Here is a 21,326-nt window from a genome sequence, read left to right as displayed (position 1 = left end):
ACTTCTTGTTTAATAGTATGACTGGTGGCAGCCAGTAGAGTTAATGGTGACCTAAGACATCATCAGTGTTGTGGAGCACAATTCAACGAGTACATTTGTATTAATTGCTAATCATATTTAAAATGTCAGCCTCTTGACTCCTGCCTCTCATTCCTATGGTGTCTTGATGGTTCTAAGAACACAGACTAACTTGGATGTTCAAAGTAGAAAGCTTTGCATAATAGTTACTTAATTCAACATTAAGATAAAATTAGCCACAAGGATCTAAGTTCTCCAGTTACTGAAACTGCCCACAGTTTTTAACCATCATTCACCCATGGTCATTTTATATTAAACTTACTACATAAAACACACATATTATATATATTAGACTTATACTAAACTTACTACTTACTAAATAATAAAATAGACATGACTTTACTAGAGAATGAGAATGTTTAGGCCTAATTTATTGGTCACTCAGCTTCTCATTCCCATTTCTTTCTCCAATGCTCTGAATATGTTTTGTTTTCTACGTATTTCCTGCAGAATTTCTTACCATTTTGTGTTTTTTCCCCTTTGTGTTCCATTCTACTTTTTTACTATTCCTTTCATAGAAGTCACAAGTTAACCATTATCTAAAGCATTCCTTTAAACAGCATGGAGTTTTTCTCCAAAGATCTGACAGAAATCCTTTAAAAATGGGCTTTTTTTTTTTTTTTTCCACATTTAAGACTTCCCTCAACAAGTTTACTTTTAGATTGCAGATTTCTCTGACAGAGTTGAGGTATCAAAACCCAGACAGAGTGAAAATAGCTTTTTCTTGAAGTCATTTAGAATCTAAGACTTTTGCCCTACTATGTCAGATAACCCAGCTTGGAAATAAGGTGGGTATATGTGCATGTCTGTATAGGGGCAGTAAGGAAAAAGGAGGTGGTAAGACTGGTAAGCAATCTATACAAAGTGAACTCACAATGTCCTCTGAAAATGATATATTTGAGCTGTCATATATACTCAGACTCTGCCCCAGACACTTCTGTCTCAATGTTTGTAGTAAATTAATGATGATTTTCTCTGTTGCTTTGGTTAGACAGCTCCTTTCAAAAAAAGAATTTTCCCAGGAGATAAATGCAGTGTTCCTATTTTTTTTTTTTCTTTCCCTTGATATATATAAACAACCTAGTGTTCAAGCAGTATACTTAAAAACAATTTTCATTTTCTTCTATATCTCTTAGAAAGGTCAGAGTGTCTCTCTTGTAATGTGTCAGATCTTACTATTTTAGAAACTGGTAGTGACCTTAGCTGTTATCTTGTTTAACCTTCACTTTACAGCTGAAGCAAATGAAGCCCTGAGGAGAGAAGCGTAGATTAAAGGTGGTCACAAATATTCTGCTGTTCCTTCCAGCTAGAGGTGGAGTCTCACGCCCCGTCCTGTCTCCTTGTGTTTGGGCAGGCCCTATGACTGCTTCAGTCAATAAAGAACAGTGGAAACTGCACTCTATCAACTTCTGGGCCCAGGCATTAATGGAATGTCAGCTCTACTTCCTGTTTCTGACTCGCTCTTGGGACTTCTTATCTCAGAACCCAGAAATTATGCTGTGAGAAGCTGAAGCCAATGGAAAGGCTATAAATTGGTTTGTGCTCCAGTCAACAACCACAGCTAAGCTCCCAGCTGACAGAAAGCATGCACTTTCAAACTTGTGAATGTACCATCTTGGATGTCTAGCCTAGTCAAACCTTTGAAGGGCTTCATCTCCAACTAACAGTTGACAACAAGAACATGAGAGACCCTACGTAAGAACTGCCCAGTCAACACACAAATCAGTAAGAGAGTAATCGTAAATAATAAATTACTGTTTTAAAGCACTAAGTTTGAGAATGTTTGTTAAGTAGTAAAAGCTTATTGGAACTGAAGGCAAGTTTCTAAGTAATACCAGAATGAGAAATGGAACATTCCAAAGCCAACATAACCTCATTATAATGTGTTAAGGGAACAAAGAGAGTTGAATAAATCCCTCAGTAACTCAAAATTCCAAAAATCTGTTATTGTTTCATATTCACATTAAATACAGAATTTTCAAAATCCTTAAAAATTTAAAATAGATTCTTAGAGCTCTATCTACAAAATAATAAACTGTCATTTGGTAATAAAATTAAAGTAGTATTCTCAAGGGTCCTGGAAGGCAGCACCTTTCTAATAAGTTTTATGAAAGAAAGAGTACTTCATGTAAATTGATTTGGGGAAATTTTAACTTAAAGAGGTCTCTTTATATCTGGATTTTTCAGAAATGTAAAATCTCCACAAGGACAAATATAACCTTTTTTCCCAAAAATGTGTGATCAAGGAGTCCTTCATTGAGCACCTTAAGAGATTTATGTCTCATTAGAAACTAAACTGAAAATAGGAAAAGGATGAAACCTTATTAGCAGAAACCAACTTTTACTCTCAGAATTTTTCACTAAAAAGTTACTTTCATAATTTAGTGTTCCTTCAGCTTAGAAAAAACATTTCTAGACAAAAGGTTCATGATTCAGAGCGGCCTGAACATTTAGCTTGGTGCCTTTAATGACTTGCTCCTTCTGTTCTGCTCTCTTTTAATTTTTAACATTTTCCTGTGGGAATAGTTAATAAATATTTGAGGAATGAGTACAGGAAGGAATATATAAATAAATAATAAGCAATTGACTGGATTAGTTAAATGCAAGCAAACCTGGAACTCAGCTTTGACTCTTCATCAGCTTGGTCTGGGTTTTCTACTTTATTTCCACATAAGGCCAATGGGAATTATATCAGTTGCCCTGTCTCATAGTATTCTTGGGAATGTCAAAGATTTCAAATTGGGAGGTGGGGCAGTTTTAGGGCTGAAATTATATTAGTAATCATCTATTTATCCACTCCTTTCATTTTCTAGTTGTGAATATTGGGGTGCAGAAAGTTGATAGTGGAAGTGCTAGGTACATGGAAACTTCCTTCCCAGCAGATCCACACTAAAAATGTTGGGAAAGTCTTCTATCTTAGTAAATGTTGTATAGAATGCTGTGTTTCTAATTCAAGTGGCAACTATTTCTAATACAAATTTGATAAGCAATTTAGGCCCCCAAACATATGTTCCACCACAGAGTTCGTGGCCTATATAGGAAGGTTCTGGCAGTCAAAACATTTAATAATCAGCACAGCATGGGCACTGACAATAAGCCTAGACACAAGCCAAAAACAACTGGTAGAGTCATACTAACGGGTACTAGTTCAGTATGAGGATCAGTTCAACTACATTTCCCCCTTCCTGCCACTGGTTCCTGGGCTTGTGAGTACTCTCACCTTTTTACTGGTGTTGGGTATTCTTCCACTTGGCTTTCTCTTATACTGTGGCTGCATTACTGATGCCCATAATACAGCAGATTTCATTAACTGTTTTCTAGGAATTGCCCAGCACTTCATAGCTCCTTCATATGACAATCCACCTCCCAAAATATGGGGAATGTCTCCAGTTTCCAAGCAGAAGAGGATTAAGTTTTATTATCATCTCCTCTTGCCTCTACGGGGACATGGACCAATCCACTATCTCTACTTAATTACTCTGGGTTTCTCTATCCCTGTATATCCTACATTCTAGAGTCATGTTTCATAGTTGAATATGATTTGAAAGGCTGAGGAGTAACATAACCATGAAAAGATGAGAAACAATAAAATGGCATGACAGAGAGCACTTAATACTTTTAAATCAGAATACGAAGAAAATATCTGTAATGGTAAAAGCTATGTTTAACCAGGTTTCGTGTGTGTGTGTAACTCTGAAAAGAAAATGTATTAAGAAAATATATTAATCATATTTTCACAATTCTTTCTAAATAAATTGTTCCTTTTCCGAGCCAATGGGGAATAGTTCCTACAATTTGACACACATACCTTCATATTACTTTGGCCCATCTCTGTTTCATTTGCTATAAATGGTCAAAAGTTTGTATCTGACCTCAGTTCAGCTTTAAATGCAGAATGAGAGCCCTATTCTCCTGGATTTAGAGTAGTTATAATTCCAGCACACTTACCTCTACAAGCCTGCTGGTGTGTTCACGGAATATCGCAGCATATTCTTTTATTTCCTTTTCCCGGCCATTCTTGGCAGCTTCAATGAGAACCAGAAGTGGGACTGTTGTATCCAAAAAAGAGTCTGACACATGATCTATGATAGCCTTACGGAGCTGAGGAGAAGTAAAAAATTCAGTTGTTGTTGTTTTGTTTTGTGTTTTTTTTCCCCAGAAAATGGTTCATATTATTTCCTATTTTTACAATCTCAGTAATTACAAAATTCCTTTTATATATTTTTGCACAGTCTTTTAAAATCGTAGTATTTACGACTGTGTATGAATGTCACTTACAAAGCTAAAACAAGGTAAATATCCAAGAAAAAAAATTATTAAGCAATAACTTTCTTGCTCTCAAAAATTACTATTTTTTTCTTAAACTGTATTTAGCCTAGAGGTCAAATTGTAAGTGATAGTACTCCATTCTTCCCTCAAAGAAATTGCACTCTCATAATGTTTATGCATGTGTACAAACAACATTGTACAGCATGTATTTTCATAATTACAAAATTATAATATGTTTTCTACCTTGTAGGAAAAACTCATGATAAATTTTGATTAGCTAAATTGTAGACTTCAAGGTAATTAAACCAAGTTAGATCACTGCTTATGCCAGTTGATAACAGATTAATAGAGCAAGGAGAATAATAAATGAGTTTGATGTCCAATTTTCTTTGTTTGCATTAATTGTTCTTGCTCTCACACCTTAAATTATTAAACAAGTAAAACATTCTGCTACAATTAGTTCTTTTAAATTAGATTATGTGTAAGCTTATAAATGACAATCAGGCAATTACTCTACTCAGCAGATATTTTCTGAAATTTAAAACTGAGTTGGAAAATTAATGCATTATATTTATATAATATTGAGTTTTTAAGGATCACAATAATTTGAATGTTTCATTAACAATGTCAATGAGTATGAATGGTTCCAAAGTTTTTGGTCAATTCCCTCACTTAATTTAATAACCTATGTAATAAAACACAAATATGAATAAATATCAGACAGAATCTATAATTTGCCTTTTGTGAAAATTACATTTTAGTATGTATTTTAAAACCAGGAGATACTTATTCTAGTTTTGGATTACATGAGAATTAATACACTTTCAAGGGGCTGAATGATGTAGCTACATGGAAGGAAAAAAAAAAAAAAACATTGCCTCTCTTCCTTTAGCAATTATAGGATAAATCCATAATAGTTATAGATTTGGGTAGGGGTGAGAAAATACCTTCATCTAAGATAGTGGAGCTTTCTCAGAAGAACTGTGAAATTTTATGGCTCCCAACAATTTCACAAAAGCAGTAGGAAGATCCCCAAGGAAAGATTCTGCTTAGCATGCAGAAAAGTAAATCACTAATGGCAACTAATTAACATTTACTGAGCACTTACTTCCACAGGGTGTAGAGTGCTAAGTGTTTCCAGGAGAGGGGAAGAAGACCTTAAGTGAATGAGCGTTTGATGCCCACAAAGAGTAGACCAGTGAAGTCAGACAACAGATCATAAGTTAGGAGTTAGCTGGCAACTATAAGGTGTGTTCGGAGAAGGCAATGGCACCCCACTCCAGTACTCTTGCCTGGAAAATCCCATGGACGGAGGAGCCTGGTAGGCTGCAGTCCATGGGGTCGCTAAGAGTCAGACACGACTGAGCAACTTCACTTTCATTTTTCACTTTCATGCATTGGAGAAGGAAATGGCAACCCACTCCAATATTCTTGCCTGGAGAATCCCAGGGACAGGGGAGCCTGGTGGGCTGCCGTCTGTGGGGTCACACAGAGTCGGACACGACTGAAGCGACTTAGCAGCAGCATAAGGTATGTTAGTTCTACATACGTAAGAGAAAAGTAGAAGAAATCTCTCAGAGGTGGAGTTATTTTCAATGACCTTCTCTCCCCTTTATCCTTTTCTTCTTTCATTAACATATAGAAGGAGGGCCAAGAGAAGATTTACACTAAAGATACGGGATTGAAAGCCAGCATACATAAGGTAGGTAATTCAAACCAAGGAGGTGAACAGAATGGTATAGAGGGAGATTCACAGTGAGATGTCCATGAATAAAATCTTAGAAAATATTACCACTTATGAGTAATATGGGCATGGATGGGTAGATGAAAGAGTAGGACCTTAAAAAGAGACTGAGATGATGGCCATGAAACAGAGATCAAATGATCAACAGCCAAAAGGGAAACTTTCAAATAAATTTCTGTTTCAATGCCCTACAAATGAACTTATCCTACTAAACACAATTGTAATACCCACATTATAGATATGTTGAATCTCCTTATCTATGTATTTGATTTTTCAATTCAATGAGTATTTCTGAACACATTTCCCCTTAATTTCTACCAAGAGCTAGATATTGTGAGAAATGCCATGTTGGAAACATAGGATTCCTTATAATCTAATGGAGGAGACAGTGCCATTAAATATTACAATAAAGGAAAATCAAGAGACTGACAGGAATTTCAAGAAGATAAAATGGTTCAGAATTGTATTTTAAAGATAAGTTAAATTAAAAGAACCAAGACTTCTCTATGGGATTTGACCACTAGAATACTAAGTTTAGTGGAAAGTGGGAACAGCAACCTATTGCTATGGTTGGAAGAGTGAATGGGATCGAAGACATGGAGATGGAATAAACTCCTGTTTCTAGTAATTTGATTGTCACATTAAGAAATAAGACTTGTCATTAACTACATTGAAACAGGTTTAAAGAGGGATTGTTTCTCATATAAAAGACTTTGATGTGTGTTCTTATCTACAACTAAACTCAGAAAGTCAGACTGAGATTGTCCTCCTATGCTTTAAAAGAATACATTTTGATTTATTACCATATAAAATTGATAGTAACACAAATAACTATTGTCTTAGATTATGCCAATTTTTGTAAATACTTGAATAATTACAGCAATCTTCTTCCAGGACTGAATATATTTGCTCTGGTCTGCATCTTTCCTCAGTGGCACTACCTTGCCTTTCCTTCATTTTAAAGGTATTTACTCCCCTGTTCTTTTTTTATTATTGTTTCTTCAAGTTTTCAACTAATTTTCCCTGCTATTCATTCCATCCAACATCTCATATACAAATATTGAAATATCTATAGAGTTGAGGTTTGATGTATAGCTGATTTACTCTTAACTAAAGAATAAACACTTTGATTAACTTTTTTTTAGATTAAACCAAATTTGTTATTGTTCAGTGACTTAGTCACATCTGACTCTTTGCCACCACATGGACTATAGCAGCCCAGGTATCCCTATCCCTCACCATCTCCCGGAGTTTGCTCAAACTCACATCCACTGAGTCAGTGATGCCATTCAACCATCTTGTCTTCTCTTGTTCCCTTCTCCTTCTGCAATCAATGTTTCCCAGCATCAGGGTCTTTTCCAGTGAGTCAACTCTATGTATCAGGTGGCCAGAGTATTGGAGCTTCAGCATCAGTCTTTCTAATGGATATTCAGGGTTGATTTCCTTTAGGACTGACTGGTTTGATCTCCTTGCAGTCCAAGGGACTCTCAAGAGTCTTCTCCAACACCACAGTTCAAAAGCATCAATTCTTCAATGTTCAGCCTTCTTTATGGTACAACATCTCACATGACTACTGGAAAAACTATAGCTTTGACTCTACAGACCTTTGTTGGCAAAGTATATCTCTGCTTTTTAATACACTATTTAGGTTTGTCACAACTTTTCCTCCAAGGAGCAAGAGTTTTAATTTCATGGCTGCAGTCATCATCTGCAGTGATTTTGGACCCCAGGATAATAAAGTCTGTCACTGTTTTCAATGTTTCCCCATCTATTTGCCATGAAGTAATGGGACTGGATGCCATGATCTTAGTTTTTTGAATGTTAAGATTTAAGCCAGCTTTTTCACTATCCTCTTTCATTTTCATTAAGAGGCTGTTTAGTTCCCCTTCACTTTCTGCCATAAGGGTGGTGTCATCTGCATAACTGAGGTTACTGATATTTCTTCCTGCAATCTTGACTCTAGCTTCTGTTTCATCCAGCCTTGCATTTCACATGATGTACTCTGCATATAAGTTAAATAAGCAGCATGACAGTATACAGCCTTGACGTGCTCCTTTCCCAATTTGGAAGCTGTCCGTTGCTCCATGTCCGGTTCTATTACTTCAGAACACATTTTTTGCTTTTTTCCTAAGACGTGTTGCTAACTACATAATATGATAACCAAGAAAAAGGGTACCACATATTATATTCAGTAGGACAAGACAGAAAAACTGGAAAATATGCTTTCAAATAAGTTCTGTGCCAATGTTTTCATGATTCTGTTGGAAAATGGCTAAAATTACCTGATATAAGATACTATCATGCATAATGAGCAAAATGAATCTTCGGTATTTGTATATTCATTCAATGTAACAAATTCATTTTGAGTTGTCTATCTAAGGGCAAAGCACCATTTGAAGCAATTTGGGGAATAATAGAATGACAGGATGGGGTAACTTAGGGAGGAAGTGAGACAGAGTTTGATGAGTATCTTATAGGAAGTGCAAACAAATAAAAAACAATTGACTGTCATGGTTAAGGAGATTTCTATAAGGATGTGACATATATAATTCATTTAAAAAACTGATTAGGATGTTAAGAGTTGGAGCTGGCAAACATCATATTCTAGGAATAGAGATTATCACGAGCAAAGAAAATAGATCCTCCCAAATCACAAGCATCTGATGTGACTGGAATATGGTGCTAAAGATTGAAATAGGATTTCCTTAGGCAGAATGGAAACAGTGAAAGGTATCTGAGGTAAAAATAACAAAATTCAGACAGAAAGAGTAAAAGATGACAAGGAAATGGCCAGAAAATGGCAATTTGTGTTAGACATGAGAGATACCCTTAAGGTATAGCACGCAGTCAGCAGGCAGGGGGACATCTTCTCTTTTGAAAGCACCTTCACCCCAAGCAAACCACAAACAGCACAATTAACACAATCAATCCACCCTTTTCTCACCAGATCATCTCTCTTACTGATTTATGATCATTTACCATCACATTCATAGCTATGATTACAGACTACATTAGAGGCCTTTGGCACTTTACATCTCATCCATTGGACCAGTCTCTGATTCCGGCTGTTATTCCTGGGGACAGTTCCATGTCCTCCAAAGATATACCACCTCAAGTGCATTCCATGCTTCATTCTGTTATTCCTTCTCAGGGCCTGCTCCAAGTCTCTATGAGATTCTCAGGTCAAGCACAAATAGTCTGCAAGTTCTGGAAACTCAACACCATTAGAAGCAACCCTCATCCAATGGTGATGGGAGCTACTGGATAAAATTCTCAGCTTCCATCTACTGATCAGACAATTCTGGGAGACATTCTGTCCCTTCTCAGAGGTCCTTAAGCAACTGATGCCTATAGTGACAACCTCAATAATATATTGGTTCCTCCTTTCCTGCCTGTTCTTTTTTGCTTGAGGTTCTTTTACACTTGCTGCTAGTAATTACCTCTGAAATAAATGACCTGAATAAAGGCCTCAGTCTTCGGATCTGCTTTCAGGAGAATCCAATACAAAGTAGACACATGCATCTGGTGTTAGCACTGTTTGCTCACATAGCAAGTAACAGACTCTGATGTCTTACATAAACAGCCCATTGATGTTCACTTTGCCACTTTTTGCAAAACACTGAGTTTAAGTCTGCCATCTCCTGTATTATGGCTGGCTGTGAAAGAGGAAATGAGATAAAACTATAAATGAATATAGGGACAAACTATGGAAGACCCTGAATGCTATGCTAAGAAACTTCCTTTATATGTTCTGACATATTCATATGGGATTTTTTTCATTGAAATTGCACAGTCATCAATATCCAAGTGTGATAACTAAGTAGGCTCTATCTTGTTTATTTCTATATTATTTTCCTGCCAAGTGAAACAGTTAATTCCTTTCACTTGTATGAAAAAAAACTTTAAAGAAGAATCCAACATGCCAATGTGAAAATAGGACATTTTTCTTAGAAGCCACAGCACTTAAATCCGAAGTTAGTGAGAGGACAATAGGAGTTAGAGGTATGTATTTTCAATAAATATCTGTTTGTGGTCAGGAATGAAAGCTTCCAGGCACAAAACTAAATTGAGGGGTTTTCCACCTTTTCTTACTACAGTTTAATAAAAGGCTTTGAGACATCAATTTTTCTATTCCCCACTGATGTAAATGGTTTGGGATCTCAAATAAAATACTATATTTCTCTACAATGGAAACCCAAAAGTGGGAGCTATGCCTTAAAACTGTAAGAAAACCCTGAACACCCTCACCCCTACCAAATAAAGGAAGAGAAAAATTATGAGTAGAAGAGAAGTGAAAAGGAAAGAAAGTGTTTTAGAAAAGAATCATCCTAAGGAAACCATAAAACTAATATTTGTGTATATGAATGCCATTTTAAGTCAAGTAGCAAAATATGACTTTCAAAACTATGTTAATTATTATGTTATATAATAATATTTATTATTATATAACATAATAATATTATTTTATATAATAATAATGTAATAATTCAGCATATGCATGCTATGTCAGCTTAATGAGATGTGTATCTTATGGACACTTATTATTTGATGATGAAAATGATAAGGAGTAGGTACAAGAACCTACATATATATTTATGAGTAGGCCCTGGTACTCCCAACAAAATTCTAAAAGAGATGGGAATACCAGACCACCTGACCTGCCTCCTGAGAAATCTGTATGCAGGTCAAGAAGCGACAGTAAGAACCAGACATGGAACAACTGACTGGTTCCAAATTGGAAAGGAGTACATCAAAGCCATATATTGTCACCCTGATTATTTAACTTACATGCAGAGTATATCATGAGAAATGCTGGGCTGGATAAAGCATAAGCTGGAATCAAGATTGCCAGGAGAAATATCAATAACCTCAGATATGCAGATGACACCATGCTTATGGCAGAAAGTGAAGAAGAACTAAAGAGCATCTTGATGAAAGTGAAAGAGGAGAGTGAAAAAGCTGGCTTAAAACTCAACATTCAGAAAACTAAGATCATGGCACCTGGTTCCATCACTTCATGGCAAATAGATGGGGAAACAATGGAAACAGTGACAGACTAACTTTTGGGCTCTAAAATCACTGCAGATGGTGAAATAAGCCATGAAATTAAAAGATGCTTGCTCCTTGGAAGAAAAGCTATGACAAATCTAGACAGCATATTAAAAAGCGGAGACATTACTTTGCCAACAAAGGTCTGTCTGTCAAAGCTATAGTTTTTCCAGTAGTCATGTATGGATGTGTGAGTTGGACTATAAAGAAGGCTGAGCGCTGAAGAATTGATGCTTTTGAACTGTGGTATTGGAGAAGACTCTCGAGAGTCCCTTGGACTTCAAGGAGATCCAGCCAGTCCATCCTAAAGGAAATCAGTCCTGAATATTCATTGGAAGGACTCATGCTGAAGCTGAAACTCCGAAACTTTGGCCACCTGGTGCAAAAAACTGACTCACTGGAAAAAATCCTGATGCTAGGAAAGATTGAAGGCAGGAGGAGAAGGGGATGACAGAATATGAGATGGTTGGATGGCATCACCAACTCAATGGACATGAATTTGAGTAAGCTCCAGGAGTTGGTGATAGACAGGGAAGTCAGCGTGCTGCAGTCCATGGGCTCGCAAAGAGTCAGACACGACTGAGTGACTGAGCTGAACTGAACTCCCAACAAGGAGAAGAGATGACTATAGCAATTCATCAATTCAGCAACTATAGAATAAATCAAACTGTTTTGTTTGTTTTCACCAGAACCTATTTTATTTGACATAACATACGTCTTTATTTTTGCATTAATGAAACAATTATTTCTCAATATATTAATATATGAAAAATTAGTCTGCCTTTAGTGAAATCCAGTATCTGTTTCACTCTGCATAATTCAGTAGAAGTGGAATATATTTGATTTAGTTTTTTTAATGAGGTAAAGAGGGTTTAAAAAAAATCTTCCTTATATAGAATTTCAATATGTATGCAGCTCTCAAATAAATGAGAAAAGAAATTAAAGGAAGAAGAAAATTGAAAATGTAAAAACATGTAAAATACATACTAAGGAAGAAAAAAATATTATAAATCAGTGTATTACATACTGAAAGTTCTGACAATGAAAAGGCCATTATCCCTGGCCCCTGGAAGAGTGGTCACAAATTTGGGCTGGGATTAGATGGACTTGGGCTGAAACCTCGGCTCTACCAGTTTGCTAGGTAAACTGACTTACTTGAGAGATTGAGATAATAACGCTATGGCACTGTTTCTTTTGGGGGGAGATAAAACCCATAATGTAAGTACTACAGTGGTTAGAGCTACAGAAAACATTTGCTAAATGAGAGATGCTCTTATAACTATCATTTTAAGGATTTAAAATCCATTGTGAAGAAAAAGCCACTAAATAAGAGAAACACAAACAGAATATGGTTACTGCTTTAAAACAACTATCAATGCTATAAGCACTCCAGGAGAAAAAAAGAGGAATTCTAGCTGATAAAAATGGCAAAGCTTTCATGGCAGAAGTAGCATTTATATTAAACTTTCTCAATCAATTAGGAGTTGTGGAGTTGTATAGGGAATAAGCAGAACAAGTCAGCACCAATCCACATATACAAAGATGTGTATGTGTCTGTAGGTAGAGATGGAAGTGGTGGGAAATTTGGTGATGAGTAAGTACACCATCCAGAGAAAAGGTTACTGTGCTGGTGTGGTGAGGAGGAAGAACTGAGGAAGAAAGCAAAAGAAGAAGGAACATTAAGAATTATGAGAATTAAGTTGGGGCCAAATTACAGAGAAGCTAAAACACAGCGCCCACGACTTTTGTCTTTGTTCTCTAGTACAACAGCCAATGAAGTCACAGAGCAAGAAAAGAAAAATTATTTATTTGAAACAAAAGAACAGTAAGTCACATGTAAGACATTTATCTGTGTTACCCCAAAATGTATAATCTGCTTCTTCCCAGCTATGTCTAAGCAATTTATCTCATTCATTGCAGATGAAATCCTCTGATTCTCTGAGCTAAAATGTTTCTGTATCGTCAATGGACAGGCTATGGGTTAACAAATGAATTCAGATGAATCAGCAGAGAGATGGGCTTTATATCTTTTTTTTTTTAACTAAAAACAAACAAACAATCAAAACCCACATATCTAGAACAAGAATATTAAATATTCTGAAGAAAAACATTGCAAGGGTAGGAGCTTTCTCCTTCCTGTGTGAAAAGTATATAGAAGATGCTTAAAACCAACTGCTTAACAAATTTTGCAAGAAGAAGAAGAGGCAGAGCTGACTCATGTTGCTTGGCTTTTATTATTGCCACAAGCATAAACATCACGATGGAAAATGAAGTTCTTGGGAAGGCAAGCAAGAATACTGAGAACAAATCATAGCAACTGTCTCAACTCACATTGAAGACCACGATGTCTCCAAAGACAGCTCTTAACAATCCCATCTTCCTATATACACACTCCACTTTTCCCGTAAGAGGATGTTTTTGCTTGTCCCTGTTGACCTGGAGCAGAATTTGTAGTATTCTGATCAACAGAATGTGGAGGAAACAAGATCCTGGTGACTTTTGAAATAAGGTGTTAAGAGGGCCTGCAACTTCTGTCTTTCTTCTCTTGGATCCTTGAACCAACATGTAAGAAGTCCACACTCCCCTGCTAGAGTCAAATACTAAGCCCTGAATCCAGACATCATTTTAACTACCAGTACATGGGAGACTGCAAGTGAAAATGCTATAGAAATGGACCCCCTGACATCCCCACCCTGCCAACCCACGGAATCGTGAAACAATAAAGTGGTTGCTATTATTCTTGGTGCTGTGTTAAACAGCAATATTTAACCAAAAAAAAAATTATATGTGGACCTGTGAAACCACAGGAAATTTTCATAACTCTGGAATACAGCAGTCCTCTATGAGCCTACTATTACATTCTCTTACTATGAAGTAAGATAATAACCCCCATGCTCTTTCCCTATCTCACTGATGATGTGGGGTTGAAATCAAAGTATGATTTTGAGATACAATATAAGATTCCTGGTTAAATTTGAATTTCAGATAAACACAGCTTTTTAAAAATATATATATAATTATGTTCCCATGCAATATTTGTTTGCTGTAAATCTGAAATTCAAATCTAACTGGGCATCCTGTACTTTGATTTGCTAAATCTGGTAATCCTACACACAAAGGATTGCTTTATCTTAACTTTCTTTTTTTTTTTTTTGTTTTTTGTTTTTTAAGAAAAATAATGATTCCAAAAGCTTTGGAGATATAAATGTACATCAGTTCTTTGTGTATAACATTGTTGAACGCAGTTAGAGATACCGGAATGAAAGACACAGTTGTTAATCGCTCATAGTAACAACTTTTTCAAGTTCTGGGAAGAGCAGATGGGGTAGAATCCTGAACACAGAGAATGAAAATTACACAACTACCCAGGAGGATAGTCCTGAGGGTGAGAATTCCTGAGTTGGGTGTAGGTTGTGGCTGGGTATTGGCTCAGTGCTCCTTCCTCAGACAGATCGCCTTACCAGAATAGCCTGCTTTCTCATTTGCATCTTAAGACAGGTTGTGCTAAGTTCCTTTCAGCTCTTACATTCCATGATTTTAAGTGCTAATAGTAGAACTAGGATTTGCATGCAGGTCAAAAAGTTGAGAAACTGGAATTTCCCCAGCCTTCAAAATTGTGCTTTTACACAGCAATTATTAACTGGCTGAGGATCCCTATTTATTCTATTTCCAAATCTACTTCTGAATTAAAAGATTGTTCAGGCTGTTTTACTAAATTTTCCCACTAACCCACAATAATATATTGCATTAAAAGCTTACGGGTGAAAAGTTTTTGCCCTTCTTTTATAAGTTAATGGTGACCAAGTTAAAGCTGTATGTGCAAAAGAACTCCAGCTATTAAATAGTGGAAAAGAACAGAAAGCAAAAGTCTTTAAAAATAGCTGAGTCTTCATATTTCTGGAGGAAAAAAATATATAACTTGTGGCATAATACTAGACTTCTGTTATACTTAATAAATCCTTTCTAATCCTATCTTCCTGATAACCTAAGGTTAAAAGGAGCCTTAACTTAAACAGGAACTAATTTCTGAAGCATCCTGAAGAGTTAGAAGGGGAAATCGGTAGGGTCTCCAAATGACTAGCTGTTTCCTTTAAGCATTTTGATAATAAAAAAATAAAATATTAGATTTTTAATCTAATATAATCAATTTACCAACAGTCTCTAAAAATTTACTATGTACCAGGCACTTGGAGGCATTTCATTTCAACCTCAAAGCCCTATCATGTATTATTAATTCCATTTTCTGGGTCTGGAGAGGCTTAGAAAGGTGAAATCTGTTCCTGAGATCTCATAACTGATGATAGCAGGGCCAGCATTTGAATGTAACCCTGCTTGATATTGTCACTTTCTTCTACTTTATGTTTGCCACAAAAATGGGTGAGTTATGTAAATGTGGAAAGTATATATTCACTGTTCTTGCTCTGTGTTCTAAATTAATTTAAAAAGAAAAAAAAAAAAGGTTATTTCTACTTGGTGTTTGTCTCCACATCTTTCTTTTCACTCACCTGTCTGCGAAGGTCTCTTGTCTTCTTACACATATTTTCTATTGCAATATTCAGGGTATTACTCCTTTCCTTTTTTCCAGTCTGCAAGGGAGGAAAAAAAAAAAAGGCATAAGCAATGGTATTGAATTACTCTTTATCACTTAGCAATCTGCTTTCTAAATTTCCTGAAAATAACAGCTTGAACATTCAAGAATAGGTCTCAAAACTGCTATGATACTGCATATGATTCATGAGTACTTCACTTAAGAGTAAGTTTGAATGGTGGTTAAAGTTCACATTATTTTCTTCTTTAAGCTTCTGTAATATTTTTGATATAGGGTCAGACTGCATTCAGAGTGGCAGTAGGCAGAGCATTATCTCCAAGAAACCCTGATCTTCATTCTTAATAAGTCGACTCTAACTGCAAAGCATGCAATTAGCTTAAAAGCATTAGATGCCCAATTTGTCAACTTCTGTGGGAGTTTCTGAAGTCATTTTCGTGGTGTATTGTGTAAGTTATGCAGAGCCATATTGGAGTTTTGCTAAACACTAAATAAAATATGCAGTGCAAATTCATACAATTTGCAAAAGTTGACCACAAATTTAGCTGACAATATTCCAAGAACAAATCATTTCAAGTAAAAACTGGACGCCGTTTTTGGCTCTTTGGGATAATTTGTGCAACACCTTCTTGTCCTTTAAGCTGAACAGTTCTATTATATCCTTAACCTAAATCTTTAGGCTATTAAGCACATAGAGAGTCACCTTGGTTGGTATTTTCTACATATTACTTTTGTGGGAGACAACGGAATTGAATCTAATCATACTTTTCTAGTAATATCTTATATAAAAGAGATTGAAAAAAATCATTATGTGATTCACCTCTAGGAATATTGCTACTATTTAAAATTATAAACTGAAAGGGCTCTTGACAGGAGACCTTGAAAATCAGGAAAGCAGGTTTAAGCAGCTGATAACTGAAGGAGTTTACATCATGGACAGTATGAAAGGGCATTAAGAGGAAGCATAGAACATTAGGCAATGTGCCATATGCTGCTCCCAATGACTAAACTCATATATGAATCCATATCTCCAAGTGGAAAGACTCCTTTAAAAGAAGTTCAAGACCATTTATATTCTACCGAAATCTGTGATTTTAGTCAAATCTTCTGCCACATGGTTTTAAGTCCTATTCTTAACAGGAACAATATTTCTATACATTTCTCGCTCTTCTCCCAAGTTCTTACATATATCTTTGATTGTAGCAAGTGTCTCCCCAAATCATTTTCTATTAAAATCTTACCTGTTTCTTAATGGTCTCCACTCAGTTACCGCCCCCCCCCAATACCTGTGCTCAAAAGTAAGCCCTCACCTCTCCTTGTTCTGATAAAATGATCTAATAGCATTTAAAAATTTTCCCAAAATGCTCATTTTGTTTCTGTACAGGTTAATCACCTTTACAGTAATGTTAGAATCTTGACGTTGGCAAGTATATCTTTTTTTTTTAATTCCTGAAAGTAACTTGTATAGAATTTATTAAATAGTATTGACTAGTTTATAAATAAACAACTTGATTCAAAACACAATATAGTTTTATCAAGAACCTACTACAAGAGATTTTAGCATCTGCTTATCAAGGCACAGCTAAAATCCTCTGTTAGCCAAGGTTGCTGGTACCCATGTAAACCTCAGTTAGAACTAGTTTTGCTCAGCAGTAACATTACTGATATTTATGATTCAAAAGCACCACCATTTGAGCCCATTGAGTACACAGAAAGTTATGGGGCATCCACAGACCAGTCTACTAAATTCCAGTAACAATGCCCAGGTACTGTGACAGCCAACAATTGACCCCACACATCTCCGGATACCTCGTGGGGGAAGCACAGTAGAGGGTTACTAAGTCCTTGACCACATTTTCCTTTTGAGAGTGAGTATGCAGTGTATGCATGGTGGAGACTGTCTCCAATGAATGAAGTGGGTAAAGGAAGAAGGGAGAAGTAAGAGAGAGAAATAAAATTCTAAATGTCACAGCAATAAGGCCACGGTGGCAATTACTTGGATTGCCACCAGTACAGTAGGCTATAAGACAGTTTCAATTTTACCTAAAGAATCTATCCCTTATCCTCTAGTTTAATGCAATGTTAGCTCTTGATTGTCTCTTTCCACTTCACAAAAGCAGAGATCGTCAATCAGAGGAAGGAATAGGACAGACCGAGAGACACCTCCCACCCCCAACACACACAGGCATCAGTAATAACACGAAAGATTTCTGCGGTGTTGGTCATAAAAACTCACTAGTTTCTGTGATATGATTCATCAGAACAACTAAAAGATGTCAACTTCCTCAGAGTTAACAGCAACGACACAGAAAACTTTAATAAAGGATGACAGTGGGTGACAGCAGAAAGAGATTAAATAAGGACTGTAAAGATGATTTCCTAATTTCTCCTCAGAGTTTCACCTTAGTTTAAAAGGTTTAATTGGGTCAAAGACATTTTGTTCTCCAGATACTAAAAAACAGTCACTATAATTTCAAGAAATATAAAGCTTTCCTTTCTCTCATCCCTGTGTTTCCATCCCCCTCCCCCACATTTCTTCTCTTTCACCCCCAGCTTTTTATTGGGTCCTTGCTCTGTTTATACAGATTTATTTGGCTCAGTCAAGCCACTTTATGCCTCTTTAATCCTTTTGCATGGCGTAAAAATAAATAAAGCAAGAAAAAATAGCCCCATTCTACTTAAAAGCCCTCATTCCTTCTGTTTTCAAAGCCTCAACAAATCATCAAGCAATGAGCTGGGACTGAAGGTGAATTGTATGTGCTGAGGTAAGGGACTGAAAGAGCAGGATATTAAAACATAATCACAGCTAACAGTCAAGAGCCTGCCTATATTCCCAATGCTCAGAAGAGAAGATGCCCCTCAAAGGAAGCTTTAACAGAACATTTAGGGTCAGCACAGTCCTACTAATGGAAAAATGTACCACTTACAGTAAAGGGCGAGGAGAAAAACTCAGAAAACACAGCAGAGATGAGCACTATACAGGGAAAACAATCATATTCTTCATCCGTAAATACACTGCCAGCAAAGACTATCTCAAAAAGAACAGTTTTGAGTACAGACTTCATTCAATGAAACTCCATTAACTTATTATTGAATATACTAATTTTATTATGAATATTATAACTTTGTGAATGCTATAATATGAATATTCATAATATAATGAATATTTTGACTGAGCCAAATAAATCTGGATAAACAGAGCAAGGACCCAATAAAAAGTCAGGGTGAAAGAGAAGAAAGGAAGGGGAGGGTGATGGAAACACAGGAAAGAGAAAAGGGAAACCTGTCCCAATGTGATCTAGGCTTGTAAATCTTAACTATGAGTCTTCCCGTGAATTCCGCTTAACCATTGCTCCCATACAACTACCACAGTCAATTACTCTGTCTCATGTGGTTCCCTAAAGCTACCTACATATTTGGAAAACATCACTACAGAAATAAACTCTCCTTGAATTATCTGAGTTTGAGTGTTCCATCTGTATTCTATTTGGGACCCTGGCTAGGGAGAACTTTCTAACATTGGATTGTTTAATATGATAGCTAACAGTCATATGTGGCTATTCAAATTAAATAGTATTACAAATTCAATCCCTCAGTTTATTTAAAATGAACAATAGCCACATGTGTCTAGTGGCTTCTGTACTGTATAGCACAGATACACATCTCTTATTTCAGAAAACTGTATTCAACAGCACTGTTCCAAAATATACTTTTGTTTATTCAAATGTATAATGAATTCCTACTTTTTCACAAGTCACCTTTTATTTGAGAATAAAATAATGAACAAGAAATAAACAAACAAACAGACAAACAAAAAAACCAAACTCTCAAGGTGTTTAGCAAAGAAACTAGAGATCTAATTCTGTCCTCTTCTTTGTTCCAAAAATCTTCCCTCTACTCCCATTTCTCATGGAATTAAGAACAAATTTTGATCACAGTGTTCAAAGTCCCACAGGATCTACTCCCATATTTACTCATCAAACATTAATGAGATATGTTAATGAATCTTTTATTTTCTAGGCAATACACAATCACAGCTTGGGAACTCAGAGCAGGTGAGTTACAGATAGAACCTTATTTCAAATATATCAGTCTGGCTGGAGTTTGAAGAATGTATTGATATTTGAGGAGATTAAGAATAGAGACACACCAAAGAATTAGATGGCTGCAGCAACAGTCCACAGGAGAGAAGAAAAGTGTGAAAATTAAAGCAGCGGCTGTCATGAAACTGAGCAGGACCCTGTGGGGTACTGGGCATGGAAGCCTTCCATGTCCCTCATTTCTTATTTGTAGGGAACAGACTCACACTTCCATGAGTTCAAAAAGGCAAATTCAGACAGATGTTAATCAGGGAAGGGAGGAGATGCGTAGACAAGGGAGGAGCAGACAAGAAACAGTTCAGTTCAATCACTCAGCCTAGTCCGACTCTTTTGACCCCATGGATTGTAGCATGCCAGGCTTCCCTATTCATCACCAACTCCCAGAGCTTGCTCAAACTCATGTTCATCGACTCAGTGATGCCATCCAACCATCTCATCCTCTGTCACCCCCTTCTTCTCCTACCTTCAATCTTCCCAGCATCAGGGTCTTTTCCAACGAGTCAGTTCTTCACATCAGGTGGCCAAAGTATTGGAGATTCAGCTTCAGCATCAGTCCTTCCAATGAATATTCAAAATTGATTTCCTTTAGGATGCACTGGTTGGATCTCCTTGCAGTCCAAGGGACTCTCAAACGTCTTCTCCAACACCACACTTCAAAAGCATCAATTCTTCAGTGCTCAACTTTCTTTATAGTCCAATTCTCACATTCATATATGACTACTGGAAAAACCATAGCTTTGACTACATGGACCTTTGTCATCAAGTAATGTCTCTGCTTTTTAACATGCTGTCTAGGTTTTTCATAGCTTTTCTTCCAAGGAGCAAGTGTCTTTTAATTTCATGGCTTATTTCACCATCTGCAGTGATTTTAGAGCCCAAGAATATAAAGGCTGTCACTGTTTCCATTGTTTCCCCATCTATTTGCCATGAAGTGATGGGACTGGGTGCCATGATCTTAGTTTTCTGAATGTTGAGTTTTAAGCCAGCTTTTTCACTCTCCTCTTTCACTTTCATCAAGAGGCTGTTTAGTTCCTCTTCACTTTCTGCCATAAGGGTGGTGTCATACGCATATCTGAGGTTATTGATATTTCTTCCAGCAATCTTGATTTCACCTTGTGCTTTCATCCAGCCTTGCATTTCACATGATGTACTCTGCATATAAGTTAAATAAGCAGGGTGACAATATACATCCTTGATGTACTCTTTTCCAATTTGGAACCAGTCTGCTTTTCCATGTTTGGTTCTAACTGTTACTTCTTGACCTGCATACAGATTTCTCAGGAGGCAGGTCAGGTGGTCTGGGAGTCCCATCTGTTGAAGAATTTTCCAGTTTGTTGTGATGTACAGTCAGAAGCTTTGGCATAATCAATAAAACAGAAGTAGATGCTTTTCTCAAATTCTCTTGCTTTTTCTATGATCCAACAGATATTGGAAATTTGATCTCTGGTTCCTCTGCCTTTTCTAAATCCAGCTTGAACATCTGGAAGTTCACATTTCATGTACTGTTGAAGCCTGGCTTGAAGAATTTTGAGCATTACTT

The 21,326-nt window shown here is 36.5% G+C and overlaps 1 protein-coding gene across 6 annotated transcripts in view; it reads right to left on the bottom strand.

Moving 5' to 3' along the window:
• Positions 1-21,326, bottom strand: part of CTNNA3 (catenin alpha 3) — a 1,829,362-nt gene that overhangs the window by 857,296 nt on the left and 950,740 nt on the right. For all 6 annotated transcript variants that reach the window (XM_043476813.1, XM_043476816.1, XM_043476818.1 and 3 more), the window contains exons 8-9: positions 15,646-15,726; positions 4,027-4,179 (exon numbers count right to left, since the gene is read on the bottom strand). In XM_043476813.1, coding sequence (XP_043332748.1) covers positions 4,027-4,179; positions 15,646-15,726 — 234 coding nt within the window. The remainder of the gene's footprint in view (positions 1-4,026; positions 4,180-15,645; positions 15,727-21,326) is intronic.

Source organism: Cervus canadensis, chromosome 8, assembly GCF_019320065.1.
Source record: "Cervus canadensis isolate Bull #8, Minnesota chromosome 8, ASM1932006v1, whole genome shotgun sequence".
NCBI classification, from domain to species: domain Eukaryota; kingdom Metazoa; phylum Chordata; class Mammalia; order Artiodactyla; family Cervidae; genus Cervus; species Cervus canadensis.
This window is presented reverse-complemented; position numbering and strand designations above follow the sequence as displayed.